The 16855-nt window shown below is 43.2% G+C and overlaps 1 protein-coding gene across 1 annotated transcript; it reads right to left on the bottom strand.

Annotated features, from left to right (window-relative positions):
* Positions 1 to 2237: 2237 nt before the first annotated feature.
* On the bottom strand, positions 2238 to 13760 carry POFUT4 (protein O-fucosyltransferase 4). The gene is made up of 3 exons (XM_084845176.1): positions 12760 to 13760; positions 10518 to 11125; positions 2238 to 6264 (listed from the first exon to the last, which is right to left on the bottom strand). The coding sequence occupies exons 1-3, from the start codon at positions 13603 to 13605 to the stop codon at positions 6117 to 6119; spliced, it is 1602 nt and encodes a 533-aa protein (XP_084701302.1). The 5' UTR covers positions 13606 to 13760; the 3' UTR covers positions 2238 to 6116.
* Positions 13761 to 16855: the final 3095 nt, after the last annotated feature.

Genomic DNA, 16855 nt, shown 5'->3' with positions numbered 1-16855 from the left:
GTTCTTTTTGTATACGTATACCACCAACACTGACCTTCTTCATAAGGCGGGGCTCTCTTTTTTTCTGCCCAGTGGCCTTTCTCCTGAAGGCTTCCAATGTGGGTTTCAACTCAATTGCAGCTGCGATACAGGCAGGGCTCAAGTTCCTTCCTCCGCTTCTCAAGGTTCTCTTGCTGCTCGCTGCCGTTTGAGCGATCCCGGTGCAGGCTTTCTCCCATTTACTCGACAAAAAGGTCGGTGGCGCCAAGAAAGGGAGGCATGCGCCGAGCTCGTCTTCCCGGTGCGGCGATTAAGAGCAGGCAAATGCCACCTGTCTGGCTCAGAGCCTGCCACATCCGAGTCACGGCACCATTTATGTTGCAGAACCCAGAGTCAGAGAGACCACGGAGTGAAGGAAAAAGAGATTCTTTATTTAACGCGCGGGCTTAAGGCTGGAATCATTTCCAAAGAGCCAGAAGCCCCGAAATACATCAGCACATTGTTTTTATAGACATTGTGACACATATGAAACGGCTCCTCCTCCCCCTCCCGTGTGGGGTTGCAGTCCTCAACATTTCTTCTCCTAGCACTATTGTTTATAATACAAGAACTGGGTTATAGGGTAGCCATGATAAGGAGAGAACAGAAGAGAACAGCAGAGAACAAGATATACAATTGTATGACCTTTGACAAGATAAGGAATTCCTGTGTCTCGTCAGCTTACAACAATATATTCAAGGGAGAAAGAGCTCAGCAAGAACATGAAGCATGAGACTGCATGAGGCTACTTAGTCTGACCCCCGATATGGCTGCTACATAGCTAGTGTGGAACATTATTCCCTGCTTCCCCAAGGAGAAGTAATCCTCCTGCACTACCAAAATTGGTACCACAGTTCCCTCCCCCTATCTTATCACATTCTTCATTAACCCGCTCTTTCCAGCTAAAACCATACTGCATATGTATAAAGCCACATTCACGCTATACTTACATTTGAAATTCTGCCCCTATTCTTCCCAAATGAATTTGTCTATGCTTTGACGAGTCATGGATTCTTGTACACCAATTTACCCAAGCTACGCTAGCTTCCATATACACACACACCACTACATAATTATGACAATACTGTATTCAGACCACCAAACACTTTTAATATTCATAACTGGCTGTTCCTTTAATTTCCATGCCAAACCATAGGCCTGCACAGGACACACTGTTGCATAATTTCATACTATCCATTAGACCAGTCCACTATTCTTTCTGAGGGCTATTCTTCCACATTAGTCCTCTTGCTTATTAACCTCTCATTTCTATCACAGGAAGAAAGTTCTGGCATGATTTAAGATCATACTATACTGCTTCGATTTGCAAAAGCCAGAATAACTGCATGTTAGGATGCCTGACGTAACCAGAATAAATATCTGCAGACCCATCATCATTTCTCTTTCTCCTCTGCAGTGTCCTTGTGGCTCCCAGTGCCAGGTATGAGATAGTGTCTGGGTCAATGTAGTTTATTATGGCCTGGCATATCTTGGCTCAGCAAGCTCATCACTAAAAGGTTTCATGCCTGATAAATTTCATCTGATCAGTGAAGGTCTTTGAACAGTTCTAGAAAATAAATTTCTGATTTATCCACTCAAGATTAGGTGTGATGGTTATCAGACATGAAACCCTCAAGAGTAGTGCCTGGGGTTCTTTTGACTCAGCTATTCCAGGTGAAGGGACTCTGTGGAATTAAAATACAATTAATAAAATACAGGAGTAATTCATAGGGAATAGCAACTGGCTAGAAAAAAACACTATGGGTGGGTGGTGACTAAAATGGCACAGGAACACAAGCTGTTAGACTGAATGGGACTGAATGAGTTGAGTCCGACACCTATTGACTCAAGGTAGGTGTCGGAGATCTAGAAAGCAGCTTATTATTTGCTCACTAGTTATTATTTCATAGAATTATAGAACAGTAAGGTTGGAAGGGGCCTATAAGACCATTGAGTCCAACCCCCTGCTCAATGCAGGAATCTAAGTCAAAGCATCCATGACAGATGGCTGTCCAGCTTCATCTTGAATGCCTCCAGTGTGGGAGAGCCCACTACCTCCCTAGGTAATTGGTTCCATTGTCATATTGCTCCAACAGTCAGGAAGTTTTTCCTGATGTTCAGCCGGAATCTAACTTGAGCCCATTATTCCGTGTCCAGCACTCTGGGATTCTAAACCTATTCACGGATGCCAAAAAAAGATACCCTGAGCAGACAAATCTAAGTTATAATCAGAAAATATATTTAATTAGATAAGTGAACTCAAAGATATTAAAGCAACAAAATTTCAATAAGCATAACTCCACTTACACTAGTGGACATGGACAGGGTGATTTACAAAGTTAATTTAACTGAAAGACAGACACAGGAGATACCTGTTATGAATGATACCTCAGTCATGCCACTTATAATGTGCACACTGTGCACTGGCTTCACCAGTAAAATTGTTCCCCCAATAACAAGAGCAATGTCTATTCCCTCCATGGAGTAGAACTTAGCTTGGTAAAGTTTAAAGACAGGAAGAAGCACCAACTGCAGAATGTGATGCTACTTAAGTCTTTTACTATCTGGTAAGTAAAACCTTATAGAATGCAAACTTCTTATCCTAGAAAAACAGGCAAAACTGCTCTGGCAGATTGCATTACGCTGAAAGAGTACCCAGTAAATCAGTTCAATCAGTGAAGGGAAAGAGAATTTTAGAGTGAATTCATTCAACTACTTCTGCTGTTGACAGCATCTGGACATATCTTGTCATTTTAATCAGACAACTAGTATTCAAAAATAAGTTAACCCCCTACGATGCTTTTCTCCTGGGTTAAGTGTCGTTGGAGTTGCCCCATCTTCCATCTTTCCCCCATGATTAAATTGAAGTGCCCTAAAATAATCACAGAGTTATACATGATCCCCCACCCTTTTCTCCCAGTACCTTCACACTCATCTCATCACTTCAGCTGGACCAACCTGACAAGAAGTTTCATGATATGCTAAGCACTCAGATAAACATGAATACAAAACAGGTTGAGCTTGATACATCTTTTGCAATGTCACTCAAACATGCCGATCAGCATGCCCAGAAACAAATTATCATCTGTTTGTGAGTGCTGAACTCAGTATATTATATGCCCAAATGTTTGCATAAATGAGTCACAGTTCTTGGATGGAAGAATGGTTCAGATTATACTGATTACTGGACAGTAGATTTGATAATGTGGGTCTGTTTTCAAAGCACACAGAACTCTTCTTCAGGCAGAACTGAGTATGGAGGAGACAGTATTTTGCTTCTTGAACTTTAGCAAGTAATTAATTGCAGTTGTGTGAGCAAAACTGACAAGATGGTTGCTATGATGGTTCCCTTCAACATTCAAGAAGATTCGAAAATGGTTGAACTGGCTGGGAACTATGGAAACTTTCCTTTTCCATGGTGGCTTGTTTTGCATGGTACATTCTTCATAGGCATGTGCTATCTACCTGTAGCATACTGTGGTCTGCATTGTGTAGGGTGAACTGTGGATGACAGATGATAGATGGTCTTCACCCACAAGAAGGGGCTAAACTAGAAGGTATTTTTGGCCCCATACAACTCTAAGGCAGGAAATTCCCTGCAGTTCCCCCAAATTCTTTGAACTCCCAGAGATCAACTTGTCAGTCACAGTGTTGTCACTTTCATGTGCATGTGTGTGTGGGATGGGGGATATTTAAAGCACTTTACCCCTCTCTTCAGCCAAATAGGCTCTCAGAGCATTTACAGATCAATAAAAAGGAGGTTTAGAGAGTTCAGGGGAATACAGTTCCAAACCCTCAGGCTTACCATTTCAAAAAAGTCACAGTGCAAACGGAAAAGGTGATGTGGAGGAGGGAAAAGGCAAATTTAGGCACCATTTCTTAAAATTACAGTTCTTGTACGGACCAGCTGGGATGCAAACAGTTCAGGTAGTGTGATGGAATGGCACTATTACGTGACAGTTGAGGGAGAGCCAATTTTTGACCCAGTCTTTGTGCTATGTTACTTGGATTGAACTCTGGCTACTTCCAAACACAACAGTTCAGTGTTCCCTCTCTCATCGCTGAATAGAATTTTATTTTCTATTAGTTGTCTTCTGCCTGATCATGTGAATGGACCAATTGAAGAATCAGAATAGTTGCACAAGATGCAACTGAAAATGAACACACAGCATCATAGAAAACTTCCAAAATCTGTATAGTGTAATACCTTTATAGTGTAATACAAAGATGTGCAAAATGTGATCTTTGAGTTGGCCCAATAAAGGTATTACACTAAATATATTTTGGAATTATTCTTATGGTGAACACGGTGATAAACTGCTATGATGCAAAAACAGGGTTGTGCAAAATTACAAGAAAACAAAAAGGATATAAATGTAGCTAACATCAATTAAAACTGAAATTAAATCTAGTGAAAAGGGTCATGGCTGTAAAACATTTGGTACATTTTTACTACAGTGCCAGAGAGCCTAAGTTCAGATTTATCAAGGGTAAAGGATCTCATCTGCCCCCACCCCCACCCACCTGATTTCAGTTTCCAGAGAAACACTGTTCTAAAGATTATAGTAGCCAGGATGTCTTCTGAAGAAGAGTTCTGTGCAACTTGAAATACTTTATTAGGCTATCTATGCTGGAAGCATAACAAGGTGGTTTACTTGACTTTCTCAAGGACCAAATCTGTAGCCACTCTCACAAACACAATGCTTATGCACCAATTACAATAAATCCACCAAAACATATATGATCTTACCATCCCATTAAGCTTTATTATTTAAACCCAGCACAATAGTTACCTTTATTACAGTGGCCAGCTTCCAAGTCAGAAGCATAAAGGACTTTTTGAAAGCTAAAATCTGTGAAAACACCACACTGTACCAGAGTTAAGTCCCCTGAAGCAACAATGAGATTATTACAGTAGTACCTATTGCTTCAGCCCCTTCCTGAACCACTCTAACCCTTCCCTCATACTTTGGCTTCTTTACTTCACCTCATCCATCATGACCATCTAAATGTGTATAAGACTTGGATTCCTGCACTGACTTGGATTCCTGCATTAAGCAGGGGGTTGGACTTGATGGCCTTGTAGGCCCCTTCCAACCCTACTACTCTATGACTCTAAGAGCAATTAAACGTTTACCTCTAGACAGACGCATAAGCAATACCAGTTACCTTGTAGAACTGTACCCGCACAAAAATTTAGAAGTTAGCTGTTGCAAAGTTTGGATTCATAGGATCTCAGGTTAAAATGGGCTAATTGTTTCTATGAAATGTACTAGTGCCTGGGAATAGAATTTTCAATAACTGCATGGCTGCCCAATCCATTATGACTTCCAGACATGTTCCCATACTGTCCCCACGCTTAGCCATATATGTTTTCTTTAACCACTTGGGGTCAGAAAAACATCCAGAATATGCCTGAACTCAAATGTCTGGGTTCAGAATAAAGGTCATGTTTATATACCTTTTATTGAACATTTGACTTTGCACGCAGAATTTGAGTTTTTCTGTAGAAAGAATGTACAGACCTAATTAAAAGGTCTCAACACACATACCACATAAAGCTGGACTTCATATATTTAAGGCTCAATCCTATGCATGTTTAGACAGAAAAAGTCCTACAACTCCCACCATTTCCAGTTTCTCTCCTGAAGCAAGTTATCTATAGTATCAGCTTGATAAATACATCACTAGAGGAATAGTAAAAAATCTATGACGTTTTTAGATGTTCATGTTCAATATTGATAAAAGTAGGTAAATTCTGAAGTGCAACAAATTTAAGAACTGTGTAGTAAGTCCAATTGGCCATGTAACTGGCAAACATACAAAAATAATATTTTTTGTGATGACAGTGCAGCAGTAGAAACAGTAAATACTTTTCTTTGGCCACAAGATGAGGTTTGCTCCTTTTGAAGCAGCAGCAAATGAAGCAATACCAAAATCTGATCTGAAATTGGCCTTTCCTTGGAGCTATGAAAAAAATAGCCTCCAAAGTCAGAATATATAAAGGATTATTTACAAGTTGTCCCAGAACTGCAATTTTGGTACTGTGCATACTCTTCTCACCATTCATTTAACACTGAAAATTACTTCAGTACCAGTCAATTTTGTTGAGCTCTCTTCATGAAGACTTTGTGCATGTAATCCCAAAATCTCCCCTGATGTGATTCATTGTGGTGAATCATAGCTGTGAGCGCTTCACCCTGATCAAGACTCTGCCAATAATCCTGCAGCCACATTTCCTTCCAGCTGAAATAGATAGAACAAAATGAGTGCAACGAACAAAAAATGAACCCTCTTATTCCAAGAAAGACAGAGGCTGAGAATCGCGGAGTATAGCTTAGTTTGCATCTAAACCAACATGACAAAATAGAGCAGGGTGCTCACAACTTTACCAGATTACAGGCAAGACTCTGGTATATGTACATTTCCTTGAGAAGTATCCAGCCTAGTTTGTTTAATTATCTGTTGCCACTAGCTATGATTTCACCAGTCTAGATGCCTTTTAATAAAAAAAAAAAAAAACATCCCCAAAATTAAAAGCAAAAAAGTGCTCTATTCAGCACATATGACTTGGCAGAGGTTTGACAGCAGAAGAAAAAGTATTTAAAAAGATAAACAGATATTACAACACATAAAATGTTAAGACATAATAATCTCCAGGATGTCTTTTGGGATTTTATAGCTACAGATACGGTTTTGTACTCACTGCTCACAGGAGTAGGTTGTGGTGTTAAAAAAATAACGCTGGTTTGTAAGATTGTTTCTGCAGAGGATTTGGATTGCTAACTGCTGGAAGTTGGACAATTAGTCCAGCCAACATCTCAGTGGTTTAGAGAATAATCTTATGGTTCCTGGGAAAGCATCTCAAGAACCACAGGATTGCTCAGAAAACCCCTCCGAGGTCAGGGACAGTGCTCCGACCTCAGAAGTGGAAGTCAGAGATCCAACCCCTCACAGCTGGCGTGGAGAGAACTGCGCCGGCTGCCTCTCCAAGGTTGGAAACGTGACCTCAGAGGAGGAGGAAGGGGGTGTGTTTTGGTGGGCAGGGACGAGACTAGAAAGGCCAGGATGCAAGTTAACTGAACCTCCTCCAGCCTCCTTCCCTCCCCTTTCGAAGTGCCCTCACTAGATGGGCTGAAAACCCTGTGAAGCGAAAATCACCAGACATGGAGGATGGGGAGCACCTCTGCTGCTGCTCCTGCCCTGCTGGCTTCAGCCCAGCAGGTCACTGGAATTGCAGAAGCCTCCAAGTTTGGAAGCTTCCAAGCAGTGAAGGTGAAATTGATAGGACTGCACCCTTAATAAAATAAGCCTGTAGTGCCTGCAAGGTGTTTCTGTGCAGTCACGGAAACCAATTTGAAACAATATGCATATACTGAAGGCAGTTTTCTAAGGGGCAAGATCCTATGTCACAAACACTATATTGACAAACAGCTATGGACCATAACAGCTTAAGAACTCTCCTTACAAGCAGAGACACCAGAACAGCTCATTATAACGTTGGTTGCCTCTGATCATGTCGTCTTTGGCTTACGACTAATAAGCTGTTATTTATATACAGGAAGACAGGCAAAAGCCAAGAGATGTGTTCTGTTGTGCCAGGTCAGGTACCCGATACAGCCCTTGTGAACAATAGATTAAAGACTGAAGGCACAGATACAGGGGCTGTGTGATGTTGTATGTCTATATATGGAGTTTTAAGTATAATGATGTATTCCTGCTATAAGTCTATATTTATCCTGAGTATCTCTAGAGTGAGAGTGGGATGAGTGACAGGAAGAATGGTGGACTGGCGTATATGTCTGGCTGAGTGAGTGAAGTGAGGAATGAAGTGTGTGCGCTATATAAACTGTGGGCTGTGCTGTGTGAGTCAGATAAGACAGGGATATGATTTGATAGAGATAGGGATCAGAGATAAGGAAGTGATGTGTTAAGATTTTAGAATTGAGAGGGGGTGGGGTCTGTTGTGATTGTGAAGCATTTGATTTGGGAGTATGATCTGGTGTATGGTATATGAGAGAACATACATGAATAGAGCCATTAAGAGTTGCTTATTTGCTATAATTAATAAAGTTTATTTAACCAAATCCTATACCTTCTGCTCTTGGCTACATACAGGGAAGGTAATAGAGGAAACAATACAGGTGATATCTGACTTGGATTCCTGCATTGAGCAGGGGGTTGGACTCGATGGCCTTGTAGGCCCCTTCCAACCCTACTATTCTATGATTCTATTCTATGATATTATAAAGAAGTGTGTCCTTGCAGATAGGGGATTGAGTGTGGGTTGGACCTGAGCCTTAAAGGTCCTGGTGGCAGTGTGATTGTGTCTGGGGAAGGTGTTTCCTGCTTGGGGTGAGACAGGTCTTACAGAAGGGTTATTCTCAGTGGGAAGGGGCAGGAATGTCACAGGCTGCTTGAAAAATTAACAACACTAGCTGTTGTTTTAACACAGGTATCTGTGAACATTCACCTGGCACCTACATTGTATTTCTTCCGGCGCCAGGTGAAGACCTTTTTATTTTCCCAGGCATTTTAACATTTTAGCTTTCTGGACTTTTAGCTTTGCTGTTTTAAATCTGTATTTTAAATCTCTGCATTGCTGCTAGGTTTTATTCTGGTTGTACTGTTATATTGTGGTTCTAATGTTTTTATATTTTATATTGTTTTAACGTGAGCTTTTTGGGTTTAATTTTTGTGAACCGCCCAGAAAGCTTCGGCTACTGGGCAGTATAGAGAATGAATGAATGGACGAACAGTGCAGACCACAATACCAGAGAAATGTTACATATAAAAAGATTTTCCTACAGCATAGAAGATAGTGTAGCACTCTTGATCATGCTGAACTATTAGTATATGTACATGCCTGACCTCCAACAGGTATAGAGGAGCCACTGTACCATTGCCATGAAAAGAGGCAGCCCATGGGAGGAGGTACTTGGCCAAAAAGCTGGGATGTGTGGCTGGAGGTGTAGCCGCTACTATCTTCCAATGGTGACCCACCTCTGCTCCCTGTAATGTTGACACACCTCTCCTGAAGCTTGAATACTGTAGAAGTGGAGTGGGTGGAAAGGAGGAAGACTATATGCCATTAGTTGGCACAGCAATGTGGCCTCACAAGGACCAGGTCTGGATAACTATCCCCAAGGGACAAGTTGCGGGGAGGGAAGATAAAGGAAATGGAACAATTATGATGGGGAAGGAATAATATTGGAGGAGAGAGGAATACAGATGCTAGAACATTTGGGAAGGTAGTTTGAAGAACCTGGAGCATTCTTTACCTCTAATCTCCCATCTCCACTAATACTGTAAATAATAAACAGAGTTTTTATATACTGTGCCTGTTATTTGGTGTGTGGTACTGAATTGCCCTTTCATTGTCTATTTCTGTTACAAACATCTTCAACCAGGATGCTGGCATCCACAGCTCACTTGGGAATAACATAGGTCTTTCCCAGGACTTCCAGATCTACAAAATAGGTACTGATATATCCAGTCTGCCAGACACCAAAACGGTGAGAAGAGGATCTTCCTGTTTACAAGGCACTCCGATTGGTGAAGCTTGCTGGATCACCCCCTCCTCCTTCCCCTCAAAACACACAATACAAATAAATACCCCGACATGGCCCAGCCTTTGCTGACAGGACACAAAATGGGCAGAATATATGGATCCTCCCTATGCCTTCAGCCATAACATTGTGCATTCCACTAATATAAAAATATAAATAATATTTAGGAAACTTGCCATACAAATACATAAAAGTGCTTCACGTGCGTTACTTCCTTACAGCAATCCCATAAGGGTATCATCATCTAAACACTATTAGATTCCAGGATGAGAAGAGCTGGGAGTTGCTTGTCAGTGAGTTAATTGTTGAGCTGAGGTCTGATCCACAAACAAGGGTTGCAGCAATTCATATCAGAAGCAGGAAGAACACATCCAAAGTCACAGAAAGTAAAGAGAAATACATTGTTTTCTGGGCAGAGAGTTACAAAAGGAAAGTACTACTAAAAAAGAACAGCAAACTCAATACAGATATTTTTCTGAAAATAAAATGAACCTCCCCCCGTTTCTAGAGCTGAGATTTGAACAAGATTTCCACCTCATAACCCATGTTCTTTTGTTACATCCATTTTTTCTTTCTCTGAACATCTTAGGTTTGGTAGGCTTCTTAGAGCGGTTTTGTTTTAAAGATGAATTGGAATAAGCTCTACTATAAAGCCATTGACAATGTAGTCAGGGATGCACCATCTGTGACTACATCAGGAATGGCTTTAGAGTACAGCTTGTTCAATAGAACAAGCAAGTGAAATGTTTCCAATTGAAATCCTTTTGTTGCATACTGTAGTTGTGTTAGCAGCTACATCAGAATGTTATAGATTTCAGGAGTATTCTATATTTGACGTTTAATGTTCCATAGGATGAAATATAGTCATAACACTGTAACAACGTAGTATCCTTTATAATAATTGTAAATAACAGAGGCAACAATGAGTACCTGTCTCCAGCAGGAATGTCCTCAATATTTCCATATCCAGGTGCTGGTGGAGGACACCCCATGTGTGTGAACTGGGCTATATGAGGTTCAGGAGTCTTCTTATGCTCCCTCTTTGCCTTTACTCTGGCATTTTCCCTGTCACAGACAAAACACTCAAACCCATTTAGATAATTAGGCAATGTCATGTCATTCACTCCCCATTCACGCCTCTCCATACTCTCCAGCAAGAACTGGTTTGTAATGCCACCTGTACTCTTGTACTCTAGGTATTTCAAGTACTCGTCTGAATTCCTGTCCAAGAAATCAATATATTCTGCTAGTTCTTTGGGGCTTCCAAAGTCATCAATGAGAATGATGGAATGATCATCAGGCATCCAGTCTCGTACTGAGGGTGAGCCTCGATATACAGGGACAGCCCCAACGTGCATCGGCCGCCAAAGTTTCTCTGTCATATAATCATGGCATATGGCATTTTCCATAGACAGGTGAAACTTGTACTTGGAGATAAGAGTCATGAATTCAGAGTCCTCTGTGGTAGCTGTAGAAGTGTCCCTCAGCCTCATACTAGGAAGCTCTCTGTTCTTCAGGCATCTACCATAAGAATCCACCTACAATAGTAATAATCATCTTTAAAAAAAAATTGCTCCATCTCCTCACCTCAGTCCAAATATGTTCTCAAGCAAGAGCTCTTAGATTTCCTTAGTAAAGAGGCAGAAGGGCTAATAAAAGATGCAGTAGCTAGAAAAGTTTTGTACATTTATTTTGTTCCTCCTCATACATTCGTTCTCTCCAATGTCATCTATTATATGCCAGTAATGTGAACAACTCAAATCTGGGTAACCACATCATCATGTGCAAGTATTCTGTCCCTGATATTTATTCTATAGTTGGCTGTCAATAGTTCAAAAAAATAATGGAGAAATAATGCAAGAAAAATGCACACAACTGGGAAGCAGCAGAAGCATTTATTAACTAGCCAATGCTGTTCTTATTGCTCAAGCCACAAGACTAGCTTCACAGATAAGACACTTCCCTCAGCAAATAAGCAATATCTGCAAATGACATACCAGACCCGTTACTAAAGCTGCCCTGCAAGACACAGGTATGTATATATTGGCTGGCAACTTTGTTTTGGTAGTTATTTGCAAGTCTAATATACAATCAAGATGAGTAAAAGAGCCAGCCAACATTCAAATCTTAACAGAGTTCTGAACTTTTCACCACACATTCATGCACACCCTGCATTCAATAATTTGTATCTGAAATAATAATTTCTAAATGATAAGACAGAACGCAATACTGAGCCTATATACCCTTACCTGGGAGTAAGTCGCACTGAACTCTCTGGACTTACTTCTGAGTACTGATGCATAGGATTGTACTGTGAGTTACATAAACTTTATGTGCACATGGATAACAAGCTATCAATATTCATAGGAGTTACAGTACAAGGGGTAAAGGTGTGTTTAAATAGAGGGCAAGGACTGGAATCATTTGTTGAACCTTAAACCAATAAGTGTTTAAATGGAAAAGCCCTTCAATGAACATTTTAGTCTAGAAATCCAATGTCCATGTTGGTCCTGCTTTAGAATTAAACCTCACACATTGCTATGGCTCAGCATAGTTAAGACTTCCCTTCAGCTCATTCCTGTAATAATTCTATTTCATTTTACAAATAAGGAACTGAGATGGGAATCAGGCCTAGGAGAGAGTCTTTTTCTCTGGTTAGAATTGAACTAAAGTTGCAAATAATAATTGCAAAAAGCTCTGTTCCTGTGCCATTAACAGAACCTTGATATACAGAAGTTAAGCAGATGATGCTTCCCCCATCACTATAATCTCCATGGCAGTTTTCACTTGTTTAATTTATTCTTTATCAGGTTGCTGTTATAATGGCACAGGAGCTCCCTCAGAAGTAGAAACAGCAACTCTAATTATTAAAACAGATGACTGGGCACTACTGAATTTAGTCGGCGGACTCAAAAGACCCATTTCTTCACCCCAACCAAATGCCTAAGAGGGTCAAAAGCGAGACATAGTATTTTAAGTGTGGGTTTGAGGCACGTTCTCTGGTCTAAAAAAAATCAGAATGCGAATAATATGCGTTACAACTTAAAAACTATTTCCACCACATTTTAGAAGTACCCCCATCTTTGATCTCAATATGCTGAGCACCATCTGGCGCAACAGGTAACACGACCCAGCTATTGGCCCTCCCCGCCTACGATGCTCCCCAAGCTACCTTGATATACTTCATGAGCTCTTGCACATATCTGTCCCGGTCCGAAGGGACATCGCAATGGGACTGCACGTAGAGCACCGGAGCCAGGCCCTGCGTTCGCCAGCGCTCCTTGTCGGCCAAGCCCAAGGCCGGTTTTTTGCGCAGGTAGGCCAAGTCCGGCAGCCACTGGAGGCTTAAAGGGTAGTCGGACTCCCTGCGAAAAGTGGCTGTGTAGTTGAAGAGGCCGATTCCGGGCCGGTGCGAAAGGAGGTAGTTGTTCATAGGAGACTCCTCGTGGAACAAGGCCCAGGTCTGGTGGGGGAGCCTCGGCAGGGGAGCCTCGTAGGCCCGGAAATCCGTGCCATAGAATAGGAGGGCCCCGGTCCGCCGGTGGAACCTCACTCGCCGGTTCTTGGTAGCTAAGCAGGAGCTCCGCGGGCAGTCGATGCGCTCTGTCTCACCAGGGAAGTGCGGGAAAAGGCTCCCGCTCCACCACAGCAGAATGGGCAGATCTTTGTTGTCTCGCGTGTCGTTGTTGCCGGGACCACGGAAGGAAGGCGCTGCGGCGGCCGTTGCCACCAGCAGGCCCACATTAGGCTTGGCCGGGTGGAAGAAGGAAGCAGCGGCCCCCACTGCGGCCTCCTCAGGAGTTCCCATAGGAAGTTCTGCAGAGCCGCCGCCGTTCCAAACCGACGGGCCGGCCTGCCCTCCCCGCTCAGACTGGGCCGGCTTCCCGACTCCCTTCTCCTCGAGGCCCGGCAGCCCATGCGCGGCTCTTCTGCCCAGGGCCGACGAAAAGAGAACCCAGCAGCAGCAGCACCAGACAACCTGGGCTAGAAGCGAGAGGGCCCGCCTAAGAAAAGCCATGTTCTCGAGGCCTTTCTCTCTTCTTCAGCGGGCTCTGCTGCCTCGTTCTCTTCACAGTCCCTGGAGCTGACAGCCTTTCAAGCGGCTTAGGAAGCCATGCCGGGGCCCGAGCATTTTTCCCGCCCAGTTGCCAACGGCGCGCCGGTGACTTCTCCGCCCCTCCCCTGGCCGGGGGCGGCTCAGTGTTATTTCCGCTACGCTGCTCCCGTCGAGCTTACTCGTTTTTCGGCATTGAAAGATGCAAATGCAGTCCACTGTCCCTATATAATAAGGGGCTGTGGCCGAGAAAGAGTGGTTTATGACAACGCTATAGAGCTGGGGTTCCTAACATACCCGTAGACACCTCTCTTGTGGCCCGCCGGTCTCACTCCCCCCCCCATTAAAATATAATTTAAAAGTAACCATTGAACGGGACCCGGAGCGAGAGCAAGCAAATGACAGCGGCTGCACTCTCCCGGGCCCAGGCGCAGGAACAACTGCCTGGGTTCCGGCCCGGTGCTGCTGCCTGCTGGTGATGGGAGGGAAGAAAGTAAAACAAGGAGCCATGAAAAGGGATCCTCATGATTTCATATCATTTTTAAAAGGGAGACCCCCCCCCCAAACCACCACCATATCAAAGAGCACATCTGCCTCCACTGACTGAAACAGAAACATCGTGGATCCACCACTTGTGGGTGCAGCCATGATGCAAAAACTTGGATCCGAGGCAAGGATCCTCCTGATTTGATAGGATTTTTACAGAACGAATCCCCCAAACCACCATCAAATCACAGAGCACATCTGCCTTCATGGACTGAACTAGAAAAATCATGGATTGGCCGCTTGTGGGCACAGCCACAGTGCAATAACATGGATGCGAGGCAGAGATCCTCTGGATTTCATATGATTTACACAGAGCAAATCCCCCAAACCACCATCATATCACAGAGCACATCTGCCCCCAAGGATGTGGACACGGTGCTTGTTTAAGTTAGCCCAAGCACCCTTGCCCTTCATGGCTTATGACATCCAGAAGGGAGGGGATGACTGGCTCGTTTCAAAAGGTTATCAGTTCTTCCCTACTGGTCAGAGTGGTGAGATCATTTCTGAAATAAACATCCTTGGATGCAGCAGATCTGAATAATTATAGGCCAGTAGCTAACTTCCCTTTCCTGGGCAAGGTGCTTGAGAGGGTGGTAGCAGATCAAATCCCATCACTCATGGATTAAATTGATTTTCTAGATCCACCTTCAGTCAGAGTTTGGGGTTTGGCCTGGTTTCTGCACAGATAATGTAGTCGTCACCCTGAGCTTTGCTGAGACAGAGACGGGGGCTTGCAGCCCAGTTGCTTCTTCTGGATCTCACAGTGGGTTGCGATACCATCAGCCATAGCATCCTTCAGGACAGGCTGTCTGAGTTGCATGTGGGTGGTACAGCTTCACAATAGTTCCATTCATACTTGGCCATTTACAGAAGGTGGTGCTAGGGTGTGTGTGCTAAACTCCATGGCATGCTTTGGGGCCCAACAAGACCCAACTTCTTGGGTGCTTCTAGACCCAACTTTGTCAGTAGAGGTACAAGTGTCTTCTGAGGCTCAAGCGCCTTATACCACCTTGGGCTGATACAGCAGCTACAACTCTGCGTGTATAGTGACATCCTTGCTTCCATGATCCATGCCCTGGTAATCTTGTTAGATTACTGCAATGCATTGTATGTAGGGCTGCTTTTGAATACAATCCGGAAACTTCAGTTGGTACAAAATATGGCAGGGAACTGGCTGGAACTGGGCATTCCACACCCAATTCAGGATTCCCACGTAAAAACCTGGAACATCCATGAGGATCTGGAACTTGAACCCAAGCTTTTTACCATAGTTGCACCTTTAAGTTCTGGATCAGTGCTTTCTATGGTTCACTCCCTAGACACAGACATGATCTGTGAGTTGATGGTGATTTCAGAGGCATCCCCATAAAAATCCAGGGGAACCATGAGTATCCATGCCTCAGATCCATGTTTTGCAGCATGACAGCACCACAAATCCATGGTTCCATGATTTTCATAATGAAATCCATGGACACAGAAATGATCTGTGGTTTGCTGGTTATTTTGGTGGCACCTTCTATTAAAAAAAAATCCATAGGATCCATGCCCCCAAATCCATGTTTTTATGGCATGGTGATTCTGTGAAGCATGGGAGTGTGATTATTATATTTTCATGTTTTTACATCACGCTTACTCCATGATGTACAGGATCAATAATTTTAATACTTTGCTCTGTGGCCATGGATGTGATCTGTGCTGTAATGATGCATTTGTGGGGACACGACATAAAAATCCAGAGAACCCATAAGGAACTGCATCTTGAATCCTTATTCTTTTCTTGCCATCCTGGATCTGAGAAATATAGGATCCATGCCACTGACATGGACTTGCTTTGTGATTCAGCTATTATTCTGAACGCATTACATATAAATCCAGATGATATATCAAGATCCATGCCTCGCATAAATGGTTCACATCATTTGAGGTGAAGCAGATCTGGGATCTGCTGGGAAGCAGCAGATCTGGGATTCTCAATGTGCATACTTGGACAAAGATGAGTTCTGAGCTTTGATGGGGGGTGGGCGGGCAGGGGGACCCAATGGAAAAATTCAGAGGATCCATATTGAATTGTGTCTTAACCATGGTTTTATAATGTCACGGTGCTATGAAGCCCCAAATCTATGTTGTCACTCATTCCCAGGGCATAGATGTGTTCTGCGATATGAAGGTGTTTGGGGGGTCCTTCTCTGTAAAAGCGATGAGGATCCCTGCCTCGGATCCCTGTTTTTGTGCTGTGGCTGTGCCCACAAGTGGCAGATCCATGATTTTTCTGGATTAGTCTGTGGAGGTAGGTATGCTCTGTGATATGATGGTAGTTTGGAGGATTTGCTTCGTAAAAATCATATGAGGTCAAGAGGATCCCTGCCAAGGATCCCTGTTTTTGCACCATGGCTGCATCCACGAGTGGCGCATCTGTAATTTTTCTGGTTCAGTCAGTGGAGGCAGGTGTGAGTTGTCATATGGTGGTGGTTTTGCGGGTCTCCCCTTTAAAAATCATATGAAATCATGAGTATCCCTTTTTGATTTCATGGATCCTAATTTTACCCAGTCCCGTGATAGAAAGCGGTGGAGAACAAGCAAATGGCAGCTGCTGCTTTCTCTGCCTCCTTGCTCAATGGCTGGCTGGGGCATGCTACGAGGTGTAAGACTTTTTTCAGTCTAAACATGC

The sequence above is a fragment of the Heloderma suspectum genome, chromosome 3 (genome assembly GCF_057233095.1).
Source record: "Heloderma suspectum isolate Gila_16-S chromosome 3, 16-S_ref, whole genome shotgun sequence".
NCBI classification, from domain to species: domain Eukaryota; kingdom Metazoa; phylum Chordata; class Lepidosauria; order Squamata; family Helodermatidae; genus Heloderma; species Heloderma suspectum.
Note: the sequence above shows the minus strand (reverse complement) of the source record. Positions and strands in the feature narration are given on the sequence as shown.